We start from the raw sequence: 25489 nt of genomic DNA, 5'->3' as shown, positions 1-25489 counted from the left end.
AGACATGTCCTGTGGTCTGATGAAACTAAAGTGGAACTGTTTGGCCATAATGACCATTGTTACATTTGGAGGAAAAAGGGGGAAGCTTGTAAGCCTGAGAACACCATACCAACTGTGAAGTATGGGGGTGGTAGCATCATGTTGTGGGGCTGTTTTGCTTCAGGAGGAACTGGTGCACTTCATAAAATAGACAGCATCATGAGGAAAGAACATTATGTGGAAATATTGAAGCAGCATCTCAAGACATCAGCCAGGAAGTTAAAGCTTGGGCGCAAATGGGTCTTCCAAATGGACAATGACCCTAAGCATACCGCCAAAGTAGTTACAAAGTGGCTTAAGAACAACAAAATCAATGTTTTGGAGTGGCCATCACAAAGCCCCTATCTCAATCCCATAGAAAATTTGTGGGCAGATCTGAAAAGGCGTGTGCGAGCGAGGTGGCCTACAACCCTGACTCAGTTACACAAGTTCTGTCAGGAGGACTGGACCAGAATTCCAGCAGACTATTGCGAGAAGCTTGTGGAAGGATACCCAAAACGTTTGACCCAAGTCATACAGTTTAAAGGCAATGCTACCAAATACTAAGGAAATGTATGTAAACTTCTGTATGTAGACTTTGAAGAAAGTAATAAAAAATTCTCTAATAAATTCTCTCTCTCATTGTGGCATTTAGCAAATAGAAATAATTTTGGTAATACTAACTGACCTAAAACAGGCGAGGTTTAGTCTGATTTAACTTCAGACAATGAGGAAAAAATGTTTATGTGTCTTTTAACACAGTGTATGTAAACATCAGGTTTCAACTGTATGTCATGTTACATGTATGCACATGTGCACATTTTTAGGTACTAGATACCTCTTAGGAGGGTGGGTAATGATGACATGAAAAGGATAAAAAATATTTTGTATTGTATGTGAAATAAGAATATAGGCCAGGTGGAAAAATAAGCAACTGTACTCTGACAAAGACCTGATTAAAGTCCTAATTTTAGGTGTGTGGGTATTTTTTTTTCAGTGGTGGAGGACAAGAATGTGTATCTGGTCGTGCTTTTGGGGTTGGCACAGGCCCACTTTAAATGAGATTAATTGACCACCCATAATGGCCCCCAGACCACACTCTGGCCGTGTTGGGTAATTTGTCTGTTCCTTTTAATGAAGAAAGTACATGCCACTCAGTGAAAAAAGCCATTAATGTAGACAAAGCAGTGCTGCATTTTACAAACCTAACTGTAAACACCACTTAGAAATTGAAACTTTATTGTTGTGAGATAAATATCAGGTTCTATGTAGACAGGGGATTATCTAACCCTGGTCCAGACACAAGGACCTCTTTTTGAGCTTTCTAGCATATAATTCTTTGGACCGTTATAAGAAATAAAATCCCAGACTGATCCATTTTTACCTGGTTTAGTAAAGTTCCTTTAATATAGAATATCAGAATTCCATGATAGGATGCAATAACACTTGAGATGTCTGCTGACATGGCTTAAAAGTTTTCTTTTACAGCTGCAGAGAAATTACATTGCCATCTCAGAGTTCCTCAAGGGAATAGACCCTGTCCGTCTCTAAGAATTCTTGAGGATTGGTAAAATTGTTGTGGGCAAAAGGAGTGTGTTATCACCAAAGAAAACACTAGAGAGCTCAAACGGATAAAAAATAAAAAAAAAAACAACAAAAAATAAATAAATCAAATATTTAACAAGTGGGTATTTAACCACTGTACAGAAACAGCAGTCGGTTTCAAATAAGATGAATCTTTATCTTAGTTGCAGCACCTCATTCATGCGGCATCTCGTTAGCAGTGCATTGCTAGTCCTAATCAAGGCCTGATCCCGAAATGTTCCATTTAAGACAATACTGATTGACAAAGATGTATAGTTAAATGGTACTAGGTGGTTATTTTATTGTTTTGCATTTCAATGTCAGATCATCTTGTCCATAACCTTTCCTAGCAGTGCAATTAGAGTGAGATGATTTACAAATGCAGCTGGCTGCACTGTGTAGTCGCTCTATATTTATGCATCTTCTGCAAATAATACATATAATTTGACTTATCCTTCCCTGCGTTCATATGCCTTATAATCATGTCTTGGATTACAAGTTGCTCTTATTAATTAATGTAAACAAGAGTTGCTCCAAAATAGTTATCATATGGCCATGAATCTGAGAGCACACATATCTTCTTGTTTATGTGAAATATTTCACACACTATGCCTGACCTTGGCAAATTGCAATTCATCCAGTGAGGTCTGTGTCACTTTTTATGACCTTCTAGGATACAGCTATTCCCATGATAAACCCATCTATCAGAAGGGTTTTCCACCATGGAGCCTTTGAATTCTTTGGGGAGAACTTCGATTTATTTGCTGTGATGCACTCTTTCTTGCAACATCTACCTTTAGCAAATAAATCCAAATGTGTCAGTCGCTCATCAGCAGGATACCCAACAGAGCCTGTAATTCCCAGCAGACTCAAACACATACTGTATTATATATTTTCTCTGTGACAGAGATGAAACTGGGCCAAATATGCTTTAAGTGCCTCTGCTCCTAGTAAACCTGTATAAATGAGAAAGAACTCAGTTTGACATAACAAAGATTGGTTCTTACCAAATCAACACCTCTACTCATCTTTTAATTATAAACTCTAGAGCTCAATTAGTTATTGACATTATTCTGTATGTATAGGGTCATTGCCTGGATCTGGACAGATCAGTAACTGGTATGTACAGTGCTACAGTATTTGTATTCTTTTCTTTTTCTCAGCAAACAGGGTGACTTTGGTACATGTTGGGAATGTCAAGAGCAGAAATCTCAACATTCATTGTACAACCTGTTTTCTTAGTCAAACTGAATTTGAGTGTGATGTGCGCTTTGCAGCGTAAGCCTCCCTGAGATCTACAGTTGCTCTGCCCTTTTGCACAAAATGGTTGTAATTGATCGTTGTCGCTGATTGTGGTTTTGATCACTTAATTGAATCATGCAATGGTATTCCTCTTTTATGTGTTTTTAATAGGTTTCGCAGTGGCGCTCTTTGGCACAGAAACACTATATCTGGCTGTGGCTACACATACAGTACTTGTCCATAGAAAAATTCATTAGTGGTTTTCTCTGCAGGGTAATGAAAAGATAAAAAAAACACCTCAAAACACCTCAAAATTCAAATACAAAATTTGTCTCCTGAATATATGTAGTTTTCCATAACATAATTTCCCAGGATGACATGACAGTAATGGTAGACTTGGTAGTAATGAGTCAGGTTCCCAGTCTGGTACATAACTTTGTGACGTTAGACCTGTGAGGCCTTCTGTTGTTATCAGAAGGTAGGCATCCTTTTTCACACTCCCAGCCTCTGGCCTGCATGTGTTGTTTAGCTGTAATGTCTTAGCTTGAGTCCAGGCAGCACAGAGGGCTTAAGTGGCTCAACTTCTCCGAAGTTAGTGAGGCTATGGATTGCACCAAAAACATCTGTGGGGGATGCTTATGAAACAGACTTTTCCACCAGCTTCTTGTAAATCAGCATAGGTTTCAGCAAACTAGTGATACCCTGTGTTTCTCTTTCTGCCTGAATGCTGAATTTTCCTGCCAGGATTGAGATGTAATGCTAGAGGCATTGTGTTGAAGGCCTGTTGCTGAAATCTCTAGGCTGTAGCATTATCTTTAAGGACGCTGCTGGAAGTGACCTTTAATTATGTGAACAACAAGTGACTTCTGAATTCTTCAGTACAGTAGAAACTCTCTATCACTTTCATCTGTTTCCCTCCTTAATGCTTTGTTTGATTTAGCCATTCATTTGCCATGTTGTTTATAATGACCTTACCATACCTTTATGGAACAATCCGTGGTTTGTAATGTTTCCAGTTATTCATTATACATTCATCTTTTATGTCTTAGGATGGTGGGACGCTAAGGAGAATGAAGGCTGCACCCAGACTGTGACCCTAGCTAACTCATGGAGAACTGACAAGAGCAGCGCTGGATGGAGGCCAAGACACTGGATGGCGAAGACGAGGAAGCACACAGTATTGTGGATCACTTGTGTTGTTTGTTCTCTTTCTCAGCTGTTCCGAAGTAGATGCAAAGTATTGTGCAGTGTGTCTCAGTTGTTCACTCTGTCACGTCTGGCCAAGGGAAAAATGGCAAAAAGAATCAGGATAGACAGTCAAGGCTAAAGAAAATCTTTGAAGAAATTCTAGGCTAATTTAAAACAATTATAGACAGATAACATTTTCTCATAACTGTATATATAAATTAGAGACTGCATAAGTAGTACAATAGTAGATAGTAGCCATCATGGGCAGGTGTAAAAGCAAGGCTTCCTGGTTATTGTTGTTGGTGGGATTGGTGCTAACAGGAATAGCTTTGGAATATGAGGGGGTTCCTGGTCAGTGGACACGCTATGGCCAGTGGGACACTAAAACAACAGGTGAGCTCAGTTTTATTCTGAAAACCAACATCAGCAAAGCCTTGGTGCTCTATCTGGACGACGGAGGCAACTGCGACTTCCTGGAGCTTCTAATTGCAGAAGGGAGACTGCAGATGCGCTTCACAATCCATTGCGCCGAACCGGCCACCCTGCATACCGAGACCAATATCAACGACCAGCGCTGGCACAGAGTCCTTCTCATCCGCAATTACAGAGAAACCAGGCTGGTGGTGGACAACGAGGAGAAAGTGGCTGAGGTGAAGTCGAAGAGAAAAGAGATGGTAGTGGCCAGTGACCTCTACATAGGCGGGATCTCACCTGACGTGCGTCTCTCAGCGCTGACTTCGAGCACTGTCAAATATGAGCCACCATTCCAGGGATTCATAGCCAATTTGAAACTGGGGGAGGCACTACCAATACTGTTGGATGGTCAAGCTGTTCATAACGATTTGGAGTACATATGTGGCACACACTCTCCCTGCAGCAACAATGGGCTATGCTCCGTGAACCAAGGAGAGGTCCTCTGCGACTGTATCAATACCAACTACAGGGGAAGGTACTGCCATGAAGGTAAGAAAAATGTCATCTTTCTTTTTGTAGCACTGTTGTTTTTAGCAATGCATTTTTCACTCTGTGCAGTTAATATGATAAGATAATCCTTTCATTTGTTTTTATTGGTGTGGAGGCATATTATTGTGCAATGATAAAAAGCAGTGCAATAACACCACTAATTAAGGTCCATGATTGACTGAATAATGTGAGTTGTACAGTAATGGCAACCTCAAGTGTGCTAACTTTAGCCTCAATAAGAAAATGGTCACCTTACTGTCTTACCTTTTTTTTTTGGTTTAGTCAACAAAAGTGCATAATTGCTACCAAGGACACCAAGGACATAAATATTTAAAACTCAAATGCCTGTAAAATCCATTGTTTCTATTCTAGAAGACATTTATTTTTAGATTATAAATGGTTCCAATATTTTATTAACATTCTGTTATAAATATAGTCCATACCTGCATTGAGCTCCAGAGAATAATCAATAAAACCCACTTAACAGCAATCCGGGCCGAAGCACACTACACCAGTACTTAAAGGCTGCTTGTGTACATGAGTCTAGCTTTCTCGGCAGTTAAGTCAGAGGAAAGCAGTCTTCTAATGTGATGCCTGTTTGACATGTTTTCAACACTGAGACATCTAACAGGCCGCCGAATGGATGTCATTTTTTTATTCTGGAGAATCTGCACAACAGCGAGCAAAGCATTAGGTGTCATAAAGTTAGCTTTTGAAACTACAGTACAGAACAAAATTTGAAGTGATTAAGATCTTTTCCTCTTTGCAAAACACTTTGGGCCTGTTCAGACCTTGCATTACGATCCGATCTGGGCGATCTGATCACGTAAAAGACAGGTGTGAACACCCCCTAGACACATTGAGATCGTATTTGAGAGATCCGATCTCTGACCACATTTGGAGGTGGTCTGGGTCGCATGTGTCCGCATGTGTCTGCATTCCTTTGGTAGAGTGAATGTAATGTGTCCTGAGTAACATTAAAGACCACCTATACTCAGCAGGGGTGTTCTTGCCTCATTCATTCTGAGAAAAAACAGGCTGCTTTTTCCTTTTCAGGTGATCATTTATAATAGCAGTGTGTAAGTTATGTCTGTTCATTAGTAATGAGAGCCTTTTATAATATTCTGTCCTTGTAGCTGTTAACTAACTAAAAAATAAATCCAAGTCAGAATTTACAAATGAAAGCATTTAACATGAGTACACGATTGTGATTCTGTGTTAATTACTGATGGGGTCATGTAGTATGAGGAGCCAAATCTGGTTAAATTAAGTATTTGCTCAGTATTTGCTGTCTTTATTTAATTTTTTACCGGAGATTGCAGTACCTATGGAAACTTCTATGGAGTGATAATCTGAGGTTTGTGCAGGTCTAACTAACGTCAGGGTGGAGCTCAATAAATAATAACTTAACGTGAGTGCCAAAGTCATGATGCACAAACATAAAACAGCGCTGTTCTCGGTTCTGCAGCAGCAGTAGAGATCTATTAGAGACAGTAGCTGTTAAAATATTCTGCTGCTCCCCAGATGATGTTGGGGTTTATTTGCATACATAGCACGAAACTGAGATCGGATCTGGAACTGCATTTAGAGACGTTAATGCCAAGTCTGAACACACATACATAAAGCTCGATTTTAATGCAATGTCTGAACATGTCCTATGGGTTTCTCTCTTACAAATGACAAACATTTATATAGTGTGGTTGGACTGGAGGCTTTGCAGTCTTCTTCCACAAGGTCATGTCCTTATTGTAGACTATATAAAAGATGGCTGTTGCCTTCAGGTGTGACAAGTGAAGCTAATGCAGAAGTGCTTTAAAACTGTTAACAATGGGGGGTGTCTCCCCATGCTGCTGGTCTAATTATGGAGAAGTTTATTTGAAAATGACAACTACTCCTCACTTTATTACCTCAGTAAACATTCTGCTAATGAGTGATTGAGGGTCTCAGTCACGTCATATATATTCTATATATCATATGTACTATATTCTTTAGTACAGCATAACATTCATTTTGCAAATTACGGCCTCATTTAGAGTTAAACAGATGATAAAGCAGTGTGTGCTTTAGAGTGCAGGTACCGTCACTATTAACTGCACATTCATAGTATGTAGTAGTAATGGTTGGTTAGAGAAACTTTGGGGTCATTGGTTCCCCTTTATCCCCTTTACGTCCATGGCTGAGGTGACTTGAGTCAGCATCTAAACAAAAAACTAAAAAAACTAACTGGCAACTTTGCATGGCTGCCTGCTGTTTTTGATTGATATGCCTGTCTCTGCTCCTCTCAGTCTCCAAACACTCAAACATGGTCACATCTGGTTTCAAAAAACCAAGATGGTGATGACCAAAATGCCAAACACCAGCTTTCAAATTCTTTTATATACATTTTGTGGTCCTAACTCGCTAAAACAATTAAAGGGAACCTTGGCACTGGCTCTTTTAGTTATAGTTTTTTAGGGTGGACTATATATAGTCATCCCTCTCTTTATATAAGTCGCGTTACATGTTACAGTTGTGATACATTGCCACCATTATTGTCAGCTGATTTAATTCTTTATCTACATACTGTAAATTGACAGAACAGAGACAGATTAATACTTATTATTCTGATGTCAAAAATGTAATGTGTCTGTTTTTCTTTTCTCCTGCAGCTGTCCAGAAAGAAGCCGAAGGTAAGACAATGCATTATACAATGAACATAACGATGAGCTTAACTTGTTTTTCATGATGCTCTTATTTGCAAAGGCTATTACCGCAACATCGGTGTGAGACTGTCGTCAGTTTATTATCAGGTTGTTATTGTCAGTTTGGACTGCAGTTCTGACATCCAACAAATTAAGCTGAACGGAGATATACTATCACCGGTCACCAGGTCACTAAGGGAAAAGCGGCAAATGTGCTGAATGCTGAAATAGGTGACTACAAAGGGCTGCAGAGTACGTGGGTGTCACACAACATGGGTAGCACTGATATACTGCATTGCAAGGAAAATGACTGCACAGAAATGCTTTGTTTTATTATTTATAAATTCTGTGTTTTTTCCTCTCTCTTCAGTGGATATTTTCCTCATCTAAACCACTATTATATGGTTTGCTAAGTCTTATATGCCAATAGGTCAATATGTGGATTAACTCAAGGATGATGCCATATATCCTCTGGCCTTAACGTTCATCTAATTGTAATAATATTTGCAATTATGTTTTTAATAGGTGCATGTAATGCTATTTCACTAAGAGAAACAAATCTCCTTTGGCAGGAAATTGACTCTTCTGTCTTTATTAACAACATTTTAACTGACTGCCATTAAACTTGGTTTTTAATGTGGTGCACATGCTAAACTGAAATGAAGATTGAAAGTGAGGAGTGAGACATCCATCTCCCCAATAAAGGACTACTGGTTCTGGTAAAAGGGCAGCCAACAGGCTCAGGAGACCAGCTCATGGTGCACTGAACCGATCCATATTGTAAATCACTGTTACTGACTCAAAATGTGCAGACCTATGCACACCTGCTCTATGGAATCCTGCTTCTGACACTTACATTTGGAGTATGGCAGCAAAATAAGCTGAAGATTATCTTTGAGTATAGTTTCTTCACATGGCTGTGCATAATACAAAGTGTTTTGAGGATTAACATGTGCAAAGATATCTCTGCTCAAAAAAAATAAAATAAATAAAAATGCAGGCATTTTTAAATGACATGCTGCAAAGAGAGCACATTGGAATGTTTATTGGATTAAATCTTGACATGGAGACAATCCTCAATGCAGAATGCATGACAGCAACGACAACAGAAAATGTGCACTCACCAGAAGCCTTTATTTCTGTCCTTCATACCACTTTATGTGTTATTTGGCAGCAAGACTCTTCTCTGCTGGTCTTGCATCCATGGAAATAGACTAATCTATGCATCACCTAAATCGTCTCCTTCCCCCAGAGATGACAATGATCGTAACCCAAATGATATAATTGGTCGTGGCTGTGTGTTTTAAACGGTGCAGGAATTATTTTTATTGGTCTGAGGGACTGCTTTAAGGCAGTGCAAATCTTTGGCAAAGCCAGTGAGTGTTCTGAGTTGTTCATCTACAGTATGCAGCACGTGGGGGTTCCATCGATCTGCGTGGACAAAGGCCACAGTGGGGCATGCTTCGATGCCAACAGAGTGCAGCATCCTCTGATGTTTTGTAAGCAAAAAAATAAATAAATAAAAAACAGGTGTGTGAACAAGTGATAAGGACTCACCTCACAGGGATGATACAAAACAGAGAGAAACCATCCAAACATATAGGAAAACCTGACATGACAAAACATGCCAATTGCAAACGCATCAACATTGTTTTGCTTTTTTCCCCTTCAGATTTTCATGTGTAAGCACACAGTAATGACACTCTAGGAAATGAAGTGATGATGAAGCAAACATGGAAATCTTGTAAAGAAAGGACGCAGCTGGTCCTGGTGGGCTTGCATCTTTCAGAAGCAGTGACCTTGGTCTAATCCCTCATTACAACAGGCGCCATAATACTGGAAAAACAAACTGAGCAAATCCTAATCCTCGTGCAATGGCTCTTTCTTCTTAGATGCTTGTTAATTAATGTCACAATAATGACTGAGGGGCCTTTAAAATCTGCGTTTGTTTTTTCACTATATCTGTTTAATTAAAGCTACAAAGACAGCAGGGCTCGTGTTGTCAGAAGTTTTTCCAAAAGTTAATACTGTCATAAACAATTATAAAGATAAAATCGACATTTTTTTGCTATTTTAGCAGCCCCTGTTAGTGCCATCTCTCATTCATTTTAAGGAAGGAAATCTGCTTTTATGTAGGGATAAAATCAGCGCAGGGCTCTTTGAAAATGCGTTCTGAAGCCCTAGATTTCATTTGCTGTTGCTAACATTTACTGGGTGAATCCACACTAAATCACACAGGTCAAAAAACTTCAGCTGCCTGTATGGATTCAAACATTTATTATTTACAGTGTGGAAAACTTGTTTTGACGCAGTTCTAACATTAATTGGGATCCAAAGGTGCAACATTCGTTACAATTTGAAGACACAAAGTTGTTTAGCAGTGTTAATGAAGTTATACGTTTTTGATGCTGCGGGTTTAGTCAAGGTCAGTAGATGCAGATGAGTCAAGGTGTGTGTAACCACAGCAAACACATTACTAATAAATTATTTCTGGAAATTGCACAACCCCTTATGGAGTGTCATGATTAAATGACCAATAACATCACAACCACAAAGTAAATGTATTGATTCTAAACAGCCTTGACAACAACAGTGGGCTTTTGACTGAGTATTAAAAATTGGGGCATTCAAAAAAGGATGTACTTAAGTTGCCTAGTTAATAATGTTTGTTCGCAGTGAAATTTATTTAATGTTTAGGTTACCTCTTATTTAAAAAATAGGAAGCTACTCGCATACTGTGAGCACAGCTCCATACAGACTTTCCTCTCTAATGGGTCTCTGAAGGTCTTAGTGGGCTATCTCTGCATTTCCACACACTGAGATTTGGATGTAAGGCACAGCCAAGTACGTTGCACATATTCAATGGCTGACTGCCTCTATACAATAGCAGTAACGACACCACTCCTAATCCACTTTTCTTCAACTCCTTGCATATGCATAAACTGTCGAAGAACTGTGTTGCCATAAGCACTTGTTAAATGCCTGCTATGGCCTATTCCGGTCACCAGTATCCATCCAGCTCCTTTTTACAGCTTCTGAGTAAATGGTTAGACAGGGGCATTCCCCAGTAGATTTACCAGTGGTGTTTGTTGTTGTGACTGCCTTTGCCTAATAGTTGGATAATGGGAAACTTACTCTTCTTATTGTCTACCAGGGCCACAGACAAGGAGGTGGAAAGAGATTTTACTAGATAATATCCTGCTATGTCCGTCAGCAGTAGCTTACAACAACGGTTTCTTTGTTACTGTTAATGACGCTGTATAGCCTCCCTTGTAGTCCCTTTTTGCTTCTTCTATATCTTAGCTCTGCTGAGCAATATTGATAGCAGAAAGATGCAGAATAAAGGCAGACTGGATCTTAATCCAGTCACATCTTAGTACATCTGGTGAAAATGCAATCATCTCAGGGGTGATGCGGGGAGCGAGAGGTGCCATAATTTATGCCGTGTGTATGTGTACGCCTGTCATGCGGAATGCACAGTAGCAGCGGGGGAGCACATAGCAGCTCTGTGTGTGCAGTGCAGACAAGGTTGTGGGTGAATTCTGTCTTAGCAGAGGCTCAGTCACTGGCTTTGCAATGGCACACTGTATCAAAAACCTACGTGTTGGCAGGCAAGGACCCTCCCTGGGGTAATCAGTCCATTCCACACCAAGAGTTGCAGCATTAACAGCCTTGTTCAGATGTACATGTTCAGAGATTTGTGCTGCAATGACCTGCCCTTTCATAAGGCTTTGCCTAATGACTGAAGTGGGAATTGTAAGTGACTCACTGTACAGGGTCTTAGAGTGCTGATGCACTGATGAGAGCTGTCTGTGTTGGCTGGCACAGTGGGGCTCATGTGCTCTGCAGAAGTGTTGCATTGTGACAGCCCCAGCTCCTCTTCGGCAGCAGGCATGGTATGCCATAAAATTTCTGGCTGACCTATTGAGGTACTTGTGTGTGTTTCACCGTGGCTTTGCTCAGTGCAGGGCATAGGAGTAAGAGTGCTGGTGGTTAACACATCTCATGCAATGGCTGTTTTCATTGTTCATGGCAGTTTTATTATGGCATGTCTTTTCTTTGTTGGTTGAGAAACATGCAAATATGGAAATGACTGAGAGAGTACTGCAGTGCTGTGTTACGACTGACTGTCTTGTTGGGTACGACTGTTAACTCTCTTAAGACTGTTGTCATAGTTAAGTCCTGTATGTGTTGACTAAAGCAGTAACCTGTGTTCAGCACTGTATTCATTCTGCCTTCAAACAGACAGAACATAGAGGTGGCATTTTTTTCCATGGCTGACCAGCTTTCAGATAGTTTGTAGTCGGTGAGGCTTTAACACAGTGCAGCACTGGGAGTTCTGCTCCCTTCTGCTGCTTTTTTTATGAATTGATGGGTTAAGCGTGGCAGATCATTGCAGCTGGTACATGATGGCTGTTTCGTCATTGTATCAGCCTCTGTGAAAGTGTGAGGCATAGTCACTAAAGAGTTAAAGGATAAGGGTTGGTGTCACTTCTGCCCTCTGATAAAATGTTCCCATATAGAAGGTTCAACAGGCCCATCTCTGTTGGCTGAGCACTTACATGCATAACTACACATATGTGGAGAAGTGGAAATAAGTTAGTTGCAAACCATATAGAGCTGTGTCAGAGATCAGAGAAACTAATAAACTAGCATGTGTGACATTTTTTTACGTTAGATGTTTGTAATATAAAGCAGGTTTTATGTATAGCTGATACATCTCAAACGCTGTCTGCATCAAATAAACATACAGTATGTGTTCCATTAGAAAAAAGCATCTGTGTGAGCAACTACCAATGTGGGTTGCACCAATCAAGATGTTTTTTTCTTTCCTTGCCTTCCCACTCCTCCCTTGAGATGTTTGTCTGTTTTTAGTTTGATTTCCCCTTTGTATTTCAGTTTGAACTTTGACATCCGTACCTACCCCAGGATGTCTGTCACAAACTGCAGTCCAACATTGTGACAATACTTTTGTTCTCCCAGACCTCTTTATGAACTTCCTGTTTTCGTATCCTTTTTTCTGTTCTTTCCCTCAAGGTCTGGCGCACCTGATGTTAAACCGCCAAGGTATGGGGTTCTATTGGTTTGCTTTTCCTTTCCAGCCACCTGAACACATTTTCCTTCCCCCGATATCATTTAGTTAACTGTGCTGCACTAATATTTCCTCTCCTCTTTTTCCATAAACTTGCCTATTTGTTTTTGCTTCCTCTCATGTTATGCTCACTATTCACTCAATTTTTGTCCGTCAAACCCTTGTCGTGACCACTGACTGAGCTACTGGAACATCACCTTTGACCTCTGCAGTTTTACGCCAAGGTAATACATCTATGCTCATAGCATTTCCGTTTGGTTTTATGGTGTTTTCAAAGGAAACAGGTGAAAGTAATAATCTCATTCTAAGGATGTCTCCTGGGTCCACCCAGAAAGCACTTTATTTCCAGTGCTTTAAAAAATGTGAGTATAGACAAACATATTATCATAGGATTTTGTTTATTTTGTATTTTTGGTTCTTGTGAAGGTCATTTTAATTTTCTTACAGATGTGTTATCATTGAATTTCAAAGTTGCAAATTTCCAGTTTGGGATTGATAAAGCACCTATCTATCTATCTATCTATCTATCTGTCTATCTATCTATCTATCTATCTACACTGCCTGGCCAAAAAAAAAAGTCACCAGCAGAATTTGTCTAAGCAAATAGGTACGAGTCTCCTGTTGGATAATTCCTGCATGGGTGTTTACCAAAAGTTATTTAACCCCAACTGATGCAATGAGTCTCATTTCTTAAACTTAATGTTGAAAGACACATCCCGTGGTCGTGGAAGTGGAGATTGCAGAAACTACTAAAACTTGGTTAAGAACTGTCCAACGCATTATTAAAAACTGGAAGGATAGGATTAAATGTTTGGTGAAATCAAATCGCAGAAAAACAACAGTAGAACTCAGGGCTATGTTTAATAGTGAAAGTAAAAGCATTTCCACACGTACAATGTAAGGGGGAACTCAAGGGATTGGGACTGAACAGCTGTGTAGCCTTGAGAAAACCACTAATCAGTGAGGCTAACTGGAAAAAAAGGCTTCAATTTGCTGGGGAGCATAAAGATTGGACTCTGGAGCAATGGAAAAAGACCATGTCGTCTGATGAGTCCAGATTTACCCTGTTCCACAGTGATGGGCGCATCAGGGTAAGAAGAGATTCAGATGAAGTGATGCACCCATCATGCCTTGTGAGTGTCTCTGGCCTGGAGTTGTGTGTTTCCTGTGGAGCTCCATACTACATCTGTTGTCGTGGTCTCATCAACCTGCCCAGTCTTCATGGCCTCCTGCAGTTGTCCACTCCTACCTGAATGAACAATTTTCCTACCTGCCTATGATTCCTCTTACATTTTCAAACTGTCATGTAACATCATCAGTTTTTATCATAAGATTCCATATGTACGCTTTAGTCAGATATACGTATGTATCTATGACAGATGTATGTTTGGCATCTCGTTTCTCCTGCTGTTCTACCCGGCTGGCCTTACGCAGATGGGTCCCTCCATATGAGCTGGGTTCTACTCAAGGTTTCTTCCTGTTAAAAGGGAGTTTTTCCTTGCCACCGTCGCCTCCAGGCTTGCTCTGGGGGTTTCAGGCCGGGTTTTGTAAAGCATCTTGAGATGATTTGTATTGTTATTGATGCTATATAAATAAAATTGAATTGAACTGAATTGAATTGAATACCTAGTGCCTACTGTATAAGCCTGTGGGGGCAGTGCTATGATCTGGGGTTGCTGCAGTTGGTCAGGTCTAGGTTCAGCAACATTATGTACCCAAAGAATGAGTTGACCTGACTACCTGAATATACTGAATGACCAGGGTTGGGTCAGATTACTTTGAAATGTAATCGATTACTGATTACAGATTACATGGCAAATTTTGTAATCAGTAACGTAATCTATTGGATTACCCAAAACATGTAACGTAATCTGATTACTTTAGGATTACTTTTTACACAACTTGTACAAGACATACACAATCTTATTTTCCTCTGTCTTTAATTCAAAGTTGTGGCGATGTTGCCAAGTACTGAACGTATTTTTGCCGACTGGAACAGGTCTATTCCCAGATAGCAAGAGGCTGGCGGACCACCGTCAGCCCACAGGGGATAGACCTGGCAGTCCGCTGGAGTTTTGCTCATCGGTTCACTGGCGGTCCGCGAGCGAGTTGTCGTCAAATGCCCCAATATTTTGTCACTATTGGTCTAAAACCTTTTTCATTTATTCAGTTATACTTCATCCATCACTTTAATAACATTTCATGTATTTTCTTAATATTCATGATAAGTTAAATTTCAAGAGATGGTGGTCCAACGGTGGACCACAAGTGGCATGCCACCACCGGTCTGCTATCTGCCAATCTGATTTTGCTATCTGGGTTGGTTGACGTTGACGGTTCCTCCATCTTGGGTTTTGATTTGAACCTTTTTCTTGTCAAGAAACTACACAGGCAAATGGATGATAATGACATCTAGTGAACAAACAAATGGGCTGCTTGTCAAATGAAAACACTGGCTAGGCTATCATAAAAAAGTTGCATTGTTTGCATTATAAAATGTAATCAGGTAATCCCCAACAATGTAACTGTAATCTAATTACGCATTTTTGTATTGTAGTCTGGGCTGATTACAGTTACTTGATTTTTGTAATCTGATTACGTAATCTAGATTACATGTAATCAGTTACTACCCAACCCTGTGAATGACCAGGTTATTCCCTCAATAGATTTTTTTCTTGCCTGATGGCATGGGCATATTCCAAGATGACATGCCAGGATTCATCGGGCTCAAATTGTTCATATCATCAATATAAGATCTTTGTAAAGAATTAATGCAACACTGGATGGAAATAAACCTTGTGACATTGCAGAAACTCATCGAAACAATGCCATAGCAAATGCGTGCTGTAATCAAAGCTAAAGGCGGTCCAACATAATATTAGAGCGTGTGACTTTTCTTTTGGTGGTGACTTTTTTTTTTTGGCCAGGCAGTGTATAATCACTGATCAGGAGGATATTTCAAAACACTGATGGAAGAAAAATTTGAGAGGTTTTCTAAAAATCCGTTAAGATTCACCAGTGTAATGCACACCAGTTAAAGATACTGTACTGTACTGTACTGTATATCACTCTAAACTGTTTTTTGTTTTTTTCAAGCACAGAGAAACATTTGAGTTAAAGAAAAGCTTTAATGTGTTGAACCATGGAAGAGAAACATTTATCCAAAGCAATAATAGTTAAAGGAGTTGGATGTTACAGGGCAAAAAATGACCTTTTGATTGAATAATGTGGGCTGTACTGACCTAGATGAAGTTGTTGTATTTAGGCTTTGTGTATTCTGGCACGTGCTGCAAGACTCGGACAGAAGTCATCATCCTGTCTCCATGGAAATAACTGTTGTCTGTACACATACCTGAAACTTTGATGACCCACTTTGACAAGATAATTCACTGGCTCAAGTACTCGAGAACTGTGGTTTTCAAAGTGGGGACCGCCAAGGGGTGCTAGGGGGGCCTCAGATAATTGGGGGGAAGATAAGAAATAAATTGCAAAAATAAAAAAATAGAATCTAATCTATTTAATCATTATTGTAAAATATAATCAAATTGTTTTTTTTAAATCATTTTCATAATATAATAAAATATAAAATAATCTACCCCGCCTCTTGCCCAATGACAGCTAGGATAGGCTCCAGCAGACCCCCGCGACCCTTAACAGGACTAAGCAGGTATAGAAGATAGAAGATGATGATATTGAAATGTTATTTGCCATGCTCATCGGTTTGTGCCAATTATCAAGCTGCTTTGCCCCTTAAGCTAGCGTGTAGCCAGCGCTAAATGGACAGGTTTTTGACAAGAAAGAGACTGAAGGAACAGACCAACAGCCCTGCTGTGGAGGACACTGCAGCAAAAAAACCTACGAAACCTAAGGCCAACTAAAATCAGAAAATATGAGGCAGCACTTATGCTAAACAAATGTAATAGTTATTGAATAGTAAATAAAAGTAAGAAAAAACTTTCTAAAAGTTGATGTTGCTTTACATATTTTGTAGCATTGTAGGTTTGCAAAGGGGGTCCTCAGCCAGAAGCTAATACTGTTTGGGGAGCCTTGGCATGGAAACGTTTGGGAACCCCTGATCTAGAATGTGACTTATCTGCCAAGACAAACATTGGGTGTCGGGTTATCTTTACAGCTCACGTATTTGTGACTTTTTACAGGTCTGTTTTTTCAAACCAATCAAGACATAATTATCACTGATCTGGAGATGTAAAATTAAATAACATGTAACTGTATGTCATAAGGCCTATAAGTCATCCTTCTGCCACACAGTGGCAGAACCCAGAGTGTGCTTGTGTTTTTTCTTTTTTTGTGCAGAACTGATACCGCCAATATCAAGGTCATTTACAGTAGATGAAAAGCCTTAAGAAAATGTTTCGCAGAATGATTACACCAGTTTTCATCAACTATAAAAGATGCAGCCTGAGGCTGTACATGACTGTGACATGACAGATTAAGCTCTGGATTCTTTGGTTAGCCACTCCTGGTCAAACTTGGTAGGGTTTAGTCTTTATATGACAAGAAAATGAAGTTCAGTTTAAGCATCTAATTTAATTATTGTGTGTGCTGACGAACAATACATAGTGATTAATACTGGCTGCTGTATTAGATAGATAGATAGATAGATAGATAGATAGATGAAGTTTGGCAATTGATTGTGGAATGAAGATTTACAGTAATAACCCTCCAAGCAAGTACTATGAATCTGACCTCATGTAATATACATGAGACATCAAAGTTTTATTCAGCCATGTAATGATATAACAAACATTTGTTATTAACAATGTGTCAGCTTTAGCTTGAGGGGATAGTCAAGAGAGTGTTCTGATTTGAAATTCAGAAGTAGCTGCTTATCTACTGTCTCAGTTCCCAAATTCTTTACTAGTCTGTATCAACATATGCAATGTAAATGATGAGATTATGCAGGCACAGGTTTAGCTTGCTGAGCACCTACAGTACTTCTGCATATTTCAGCTCCATACCTATGGTCAGCTGTCCCCCAGCGACCTAACTTAGGTCATCGCAAAGACAGTCGAGGCCCATTCCTGATCATGACAGAAAGTTTGCACCTGCATCTGTGCTCTAGGTTTTTACTAACTACTTAGCAGTAACGTTTAATATCAATCAGCAATCACAGCCTTGGCATTTGTCATGAACAAGGAGAAACTTCTGAGGATAAAAAAAAATAAATAAAGGCAACATGGAAGTGTCAAAAACTGCAGTTCCTCAAATTAACCACTTGAGCAGCATGAGCGAGTCCCCATAAAGAATAGCCAACTTTGGAGAACTTGGTTTTGGCGTCTGTGGCTAATTCCCCAATTCATGACAACTGTATGAGGTGACAGGTGTGTGGCCTAACTGGTGGCTTGCTCTCTGCCTAAGGATTACCTTTCTGCCTCAGCTCCACTCACGTGCCACCTCTTTCCCCTTTTTTAAGGATCCTGTGGGTAAAATAAATTTTGTCTGTCTGTTAGTGGTCATGAGTTTTATCCAAGTGGGACGGCTAGGCTACTAGGAAAAATTATTCTCACCAGATTGCAAAACCCTTTCTTTTTCTACTATGTTTCTTGTGTTATGATATGGCAAGTAGGATATAATCTGTAACTCAGGTCAGTGGCATTGGAGATAATACTTTCTGAGTGTAGGCATGCTGGCAACACTTGCTATCTAAGAGTTAACTTGTCCAGTGTTCAAGTGCCATCCAGCTGTAGCTCTCCATATTTGATGGATGATTGAATTGGCTCGGAGCTGTGCCCTCCTAGAAGGACTCACTTTGTAACTATATCCTGAGCCTTTTTTAAAGCATCAGTTGTAAGAAAAAAGTAAGACAGAGCAAGTGGTGTTGGCATAAAGGAGCAGGATGTGACACTGAGGCGAGAAGCAGGAGGGATGTTGGTGCTGCCATTATTTTCTGCTGAGACCTTTTTCTATCAATGTGTGCTTCCATTTGCATGGAGAGATGTCTCAGCACAATGCTCTTATAGCTGATGGTTGATGGTGCACCCTGCTTTTTAGCTACAGCATACCTCACATAAAGTGCTAAATTGCTCTGGCAGCATCTTTTAGCTAAATACTGATGGCAGCCAGTGTCTTTGAAGGCATTTCCTTGGAGTAAGTGCCAAAGTCAATCTGGTGTCAGAGAAGCCACTATTTTTTCACAAGCCTGTAACATTGTTGCTGTAAACAATAGGCCTCTGTGTAGGGAAGCAGGCATATGGCCCTCTGCCTTCCTCACCAGCCACACACATCCATAGACTCCTTAAAGGCCTTTGAGAGCTTCAGGGTTATCTGTATTTTCATCATTTTCATCATAGAAAGCACAAAATGATAAAATGATGATTAGGCAGATTGCACAGGATGTGCACGGGTTATGGTGCATATCCCCTTGTCACAGTGATTGATCTCTTAAGCGAGAAACCTTTCTTAGATATTAGATTAAATGGAAACTGATATATTAGCACTCATTTTGGTAAATGCCACCAGAATACATCTAGTGTTTCATAATCATTTTTCATAGCCATTGTCTCGAACACTGCAAGTTCCTTTCTGTGTCTGCTTTAATGACTCTACACCTGTTCTTAGGGTTGTTTTTCACCTATAGCATCAACCAAATTAGGGATTTTACATTTATGTTCTACAACAATACCTTAGGAAATTGCTTTGTGCTCAACAGTTGAGTAATACACTGATCAAACAATAGAGACAAATGGGACCACTGATCCCGCCGCCTTAAATTGGCCCTGGAGTTCAGAAGCTGACATTCCTGTACAAACAAACACAGGCTTAAGGGACAGCTTATCCTTCTAGCTTGACACAGCTTGCTCAGTAGCTTAGATGCTGCAACCAACAAACAAGCAAAGGATGGAGCTTACAGTACACTTGTTATATTATATGTTATATGTGTTATAGTTAACAATACTCTTCAGGTCAACAGTGGTTTGATGTCAGAAGTTGCAACCTTCTTCTAATTTACTTATTTTGCTGTGGATTTCAGAATAAAGAGTGGGTGTCATAATGTTTTTTATGTGTGTGGTAGGCTATCTTCCTATTCTTCTGCAAAAACGCTCATCTTGTTGAATTAATGTCAACAATAACATGCCAAAAGAATGTGTTTATAGGGTCCACTTGTGGAATTCAAAGAACAGTGACACAGACTGAAACCAACATCGATAAGCAAAAAACGTCTGATTCCCTCTGAACAGTTGGGACAATTGTTTTCTTTACTTTTTACAGAGGGTTTACATCACTAAAGATGTTTAGACAAGACAAGACTATATATATGTATATATATATATATATATATATATATATATATATATATATATATATATACATATATATAGATAGATAGATATATAGATAGATACACACACACACATAGACAAATGACAGCGTCATACCAGCTTGGGCATCGCCCAGGTCAACAAGGTCCGAGTCAGGTGCTAGAGCACCAGGGCAACCTGATGAGAAATGGCCTACTGGAACAAGACATAGGTGGACAAGGGCAGAAAACACAGAATTGTTGGAATGCTACTACAGTTGAAACCAGATGTTTACATCCACTGTGTTAAAAGACATAAACATTTTTTTCCTCACTGTCTGAAGTTAAATCAGACTAAACCTCTCCTGTTTTAGGTCAGTTAGGATTACCAAAATTATTTCTATTTGCTAAATGCCACAATAATGACAGAGAGAATTTCTTAGATAATTTTTTATTACTTTCTTCAAAGTCAGAAGTTTACATACATTTCCTTAGTATTTGGTAGCATTGCCTTTAAACTGTATGACTTGGGTCAAACATTTTGGGTATCCTTCCACAAGCTTCTCGCAATAGTCTTCTGGAATTCTGGTCCATTCCTCCTGACAGAACTTCTACCCACAAATTTTTTATGGGATTGAGATCGGGGCTTTGTGATGGCTTAGGGTCATTGTCCATTTGGAAGACCCATTTGCGCCCAAGCTTTAACTTCCTGGCTGATGTCTTGAGATGTTGCTTCAATATTTCCACATAATGTTCTTTCCTCATGATGCCGTCTATTTTATGAAGTGCACCAGTTCCTCCTGAAGCAAAACAGCCCCACAACATGATGCTACCACCCCCATACTTCACAGTTGGGATGGTGTTCTCAGGCTTACAAGCTTCCCCCTTTTTCCTCCAAATGTAACAATGGTCCTTATGGCCAAACAGTTCCACTTTAGTTTCATCAGACCACAGGACATGTCTCCAAAAATTCAGGTCTTTGTCCCTGTGTGCATTTGCAAACTGTAATCTGGCTTTTTTATGTTGCTTTTGGAGTAATGGCTTCTTCCTCACTGAGTGGCCTTTCAGCCCATGTCGGTACAGGACTCATTTCACTGTGGAGAATGACACTCTCTTACCAGCTTCAGCCAGCATCTTTAGCTTTTGTTCTGGGGTTGATTCGCACGTTTCAGACCAAAACACACTCATCTCTGGGACACAGAACCAGTCTCCTTCCTGAGCGGTATGATGGCTGGACATTCCCATGGTGTCTATACTTGCGTGTAATTGTTTGAACAGATAAACGTGGCACCTTCAAGCATCTGGAAATTGTACCCAAGGATGAACCAAACTTGTGGAGCCCCACAATTCTCTTCCTGATATCTTCTTCCTGATTTCTTTTGATTTTCCCATGATGTCAAACAAGGAAGCAGTGTGTTTGAGGTGTATCTTTAAAATACATCCATAGGTGTGCCTCCAATTAACTCAAATGTTGTCTGTTAACCTACAGTATCAGAAGCTTCCAAAGCCATGACATCATCATCAGCTCTTTCCTTCATTGTTTAAAGCCATAGTAATCTTTGTGTATGTAAACTTCTGACTTTGAAGAAAGTAATAAAAAATTCTCTTAGAAATTCTCTCTCTCATTATTGTGGCATTTAGCAAATAGAAATAATTTTGGTAGTCCTAACTGACCTAAAACAGGAGAGGTTTAGTCTGATTTAACTTCAGACAGTGAGGAAAAAATGCTTATGTGTCTTTTAACACAGTGTATGTAAACATCTGGTTTCAACTGCATATGAGCAACCCCAGAGAGAAGGGATACATGCAGCAAATGTGGGACCAATGGTTACTTCGAAACCCACAATCAAGGCTAACAACGAAACAACTGTTAGCCCACTGTTCCAACATCCACAAGCGAAAACTCCTTTCACAACTAGAGATCGGTGAGGTACATCAACAGTGCTATGGCAAGGGGGAGCCAGGACGACAGGTCAGCGGGGAGATGCCACCGTCACCCCCATAATCAGAGATTGGGTACCAAGCCCCAACAGATTCCAACAGTCTCAGTACAAGAGCTGCTGACTTGAGAAGAAAGATCGTGGCCCAATTAGAGACCTGGAACCCCTGATGAATACCGAAACTGACTTGTAAAGTACCCTCAGAAGATCTACTAGTGGATGTGAATGCAGCACTAACAACAATACCTACGGGAACCATCACTGAGACCAATAAGCTGATACACAGTACAGCAACAGTAACCCTTGAAATGCTTGGATACAAGATGGGCTCAAACCATAACAGACAGCACCCACCATGGAAGATACGGTGAGAGGCCAAGAGGCCATGATAAGCTCCCCAAGATAAGATAGGCTCCCCTCTGGACAACGGCTCTGCTACCCCGCCTGCAGAACTCAGAGGAGAAAGGCCACCTTCGTCCCCAAAGCCATCCTCCTCCTCAACTCCTCCCCACACACTCTCTCTCTCTCTCTCTGACTCTTCCCCAGCTCACACACAACCATAGCACAGTCACACCCTCTTTGCCCCCATACTCACATACCAGAGACTCTTGATTGTTTTTATTTATTACCCATTCTACCTTGGCTGTAATTTGTAAATATATAATCCCTGTAACTACTGTTTAATGTTTGCATTCGCACTTTAGTCATTTTACTTATACAGTCTGTTTACATTCTCCATGGACATTTTGGATAGGTATAACATTTATGTCATGGTAACTTGTATATACTTTGTTTTGTATCTTGTATATATTTTGTATCTTGTTTAATTTCAGTTTTTTTCTCCTTAAAATGTCTGTACTTGCACATTAAGCTGCACTTGTGCCTTAAATTGCCCCCCGGGGACAAATAAAGTTTTCTGAATCTGAATAATGGCAACATGGAGAGAAGTTAGCCAGCTAGCAGAGCTACAGAAATGCAGCATGGTGAATAAAGGGACACCAAGGAAGTACAACAAGCTCTCCATACCTGAGGCACTCAAAACTGCCAAACAGAGACTTACAGCCCTTGCCACCCGGTTGAAGAGATACACCAAGGAGGCAGAGGCCAGCAGAATAAATAAGCTGTTCTTCACTGAACCAGCCTATGTGTATTCTCAGTGGCAGGGAAATAACAACTGGTCAGACCCACCAAGAGCTGAGGTGGCCAGTGGTCCTAAGAGCTGACCACAGCAACCTCCCAGAACAAGAACCAGTAACCAGGCAGACATCCAAGGAAGAGTGTCAAAGATGAAGAGCTGGACAGCACCAGGCCCCGATATGATCCATGCCTACTGGAAGCTAGAAGCTAACTGCACTCCATGAATGCCTAGCAGCACAGATGAACCAGCTGCTGAGGGATGGGTCCCACCCAGAGTGGCTAGCCCCGAGCGGCTAACCCAGAGCAGGACAGTCCTAATCCTGAAGGACCCTCAGAAGGGGCCCATCCCATCCAACTACCGGCCAATAACCTGTCTCTCCACAACATGGAAGGCCCTGTCAGGCATCATCAATACATGAGCGGGGCTCAGAAGGGAATTGATAGCAACACCAGAGGAGCCAAGCACTAGCTACTGGTCGATAGAGCAGTCGCCCAAGACTGTAAAAACAGACAGACCAATCAGAAAGCTTACGACTCAATGCCCCACACATGGATACTGGAATGTCTGGAACTGTATAAGATCAACAGGAACCTAAGAGCCTTCATCCAGAACTCGATGGGAATGTGGAAGACAACCCTACAGCTACAAGTACCTTGGTATCCCACAGGCTAATGGAAACCATTAGGAAGCCGCAAGTAAGTAGACCACAACCAAATACCTAGAGTAAGGCAAGTCCTGAAAAGTCAGCTGAATGGCAAGAACATGTTCCAAGCCATCAATGTGTACGCACTACTAGTCATCAGATACCCCACTGGGATCATAAGATGGCCAAATGATGAGATAGAAGCCACATATATCAAGACACAACAGCTCCCCACCATGCACGGAGAGTTTCACCCCAAATCCAACACCCTGAGACTGTACACTAAGCAGAACGAGGGACGTCGAGGACTAGTGAGTATCAAGGCCATGATCCAGGATGAAACATCAAAAATTCAAGAGTACATCAGAGAAATGGCCACAAAAGATGAACTGCTAAGTGAATGTCTCAGGCAACAGAAACCCAATAAGAGTGCAGAGGAAGAGGAGCAGACAACCTGGAGGGACAGGCCCCTACATGGCATGTATCACCGTCAAATTGAAGAAGTGGCTGATATCGAGACCTACCAATGGCTGGAAAAGGCTGGACTCAGACACAGCACAGAGGCACTAATCATGGCAGCACAAGAACAGGCCATAGAGGCCAAGATCTACAAGAGATCAGACCCAAGATGCAGACTGTGCAAAGATGTCCCTGAGACAGTCCAGCACATAGTGGCAGGGTGTAAGATGTTAGCTGGGTCAGCATACATGGAGAGGCACAACCAAGTGGCTAGAATAATGTACAGGATCATCTGTACCCAGTATGGAATAGAAGTACCCAAATCCCAATGGGCTGGGAACAACAGGGCCTAAGTTCTGTGGGACTTCAGCTTCCAGACTGGCAAACAGTTCCTGGCTAACCAACTGGACATAGTGGTGGTAGACAAAAAGCTGAAGAAGGCGGTGGTGATAGAAATGGCGATACCAGCTGACGCCAACATCAGAAAGAAGGAACACGAAAAGGCTGAAAAGTACCAAGGGTTGAAAGAACACCTGGAACAGATGTGGAAGGTCAAGGTGAGCGTGGCCCCCGTGGTAGTAGGAGCACTCGGGACAGTGACCCCCCCAAACTGGAAGAGTGGCTCCAACAGATCCCAGGAACAAGAGAAGCCTCAGTCCAGAAGAATGCAGTCCTAGGAACAGCTAAGATACTGCAGAGAACTCTCAAACTCCCAGGCCTCTGGTAGAGGACCCGAGCTTGACGCATTTAATCGCAGTTTGCATTCCAAACAACGTGGAACTTTTGTCAGTGCATTTCCTGGTACACCGATTACACTGGTGCACACGTGACACGTTTTTTTATTTACCATTTACAGTCAATACTGTTTTGAAAAAGTACTTAAAGTACTTAAAATGGCACTTTAACTTTAGGTCTGTTCAGTTTTGGCCAGGGATATTTTCTTTCTTTTTCTACTGTTTGAAACTGCATTTAATTGAAATGCAATTTAATGCATTTTTCCAGACATTAAAATAGCTTGAGTTTACAATATTCATGTCTGTGTCTATAATTTGATTCACTCGTCCACTAAAACCATTTAAATTGAAAAATGTTGCTTTTTGGGGCAAATATTGTTATGCGATTAAAATGTGATGAATCAAGATTAATTAATTACAAAGCCTCCAATTCTTTTTTTTTTTTTTTATCGAGTCCCACCCCAATACACACACACACACACACACACACATATATATATAGAATCAATGTTGACCAAAGAATAAAACTGGCGTTCTATAAGTCTTTGC

General features: G+C 40.6%; 1 protein-coding gene across 2 annotated transcripts in view; it reads left to right on the top strand.

Moving 5' to 3' along the window:
- The first annotated feature begins 3187 nt into the window (after positions 1 to 3187).
- Positions 3188 to 25489, top strand: part of nrxn2a (neurexin 2a) — a 145860-nt gene continuing 123558 nt past the window's right edge. For both annotated transcript variants that reach the window (XM_084564753.1, XM_084564752.1), the window contains exon 1: positions 3188 to 5058. In XM_084564753.1, the coding sequence (XP_084420879.1) occupies positions 4293 to 5058 (766 nt within the window). In that variant the 5' untranslated portion in view covers positions 3188 to 4292. The remainder of the gene's footprint in view (positions 5059 to 25489) is intronic.

Source organism: Chelon labrosus (assembly GCF_963514085.1).
Source record: "Chelon labrosus genome assembly, chromosome: 17".
Classification (NCBI taxonomy): Eukaryota; Metazoa; Chordata; class Actinopteri; order Mugiliformes; family Mugilidae; genus Chelon; species Chelon labrosus.
The sequence above is the reverse complement of the archived record's forward strand: the minus strand, read 5'-3'. Positions and strand labels throughout refer to the sequence as shown.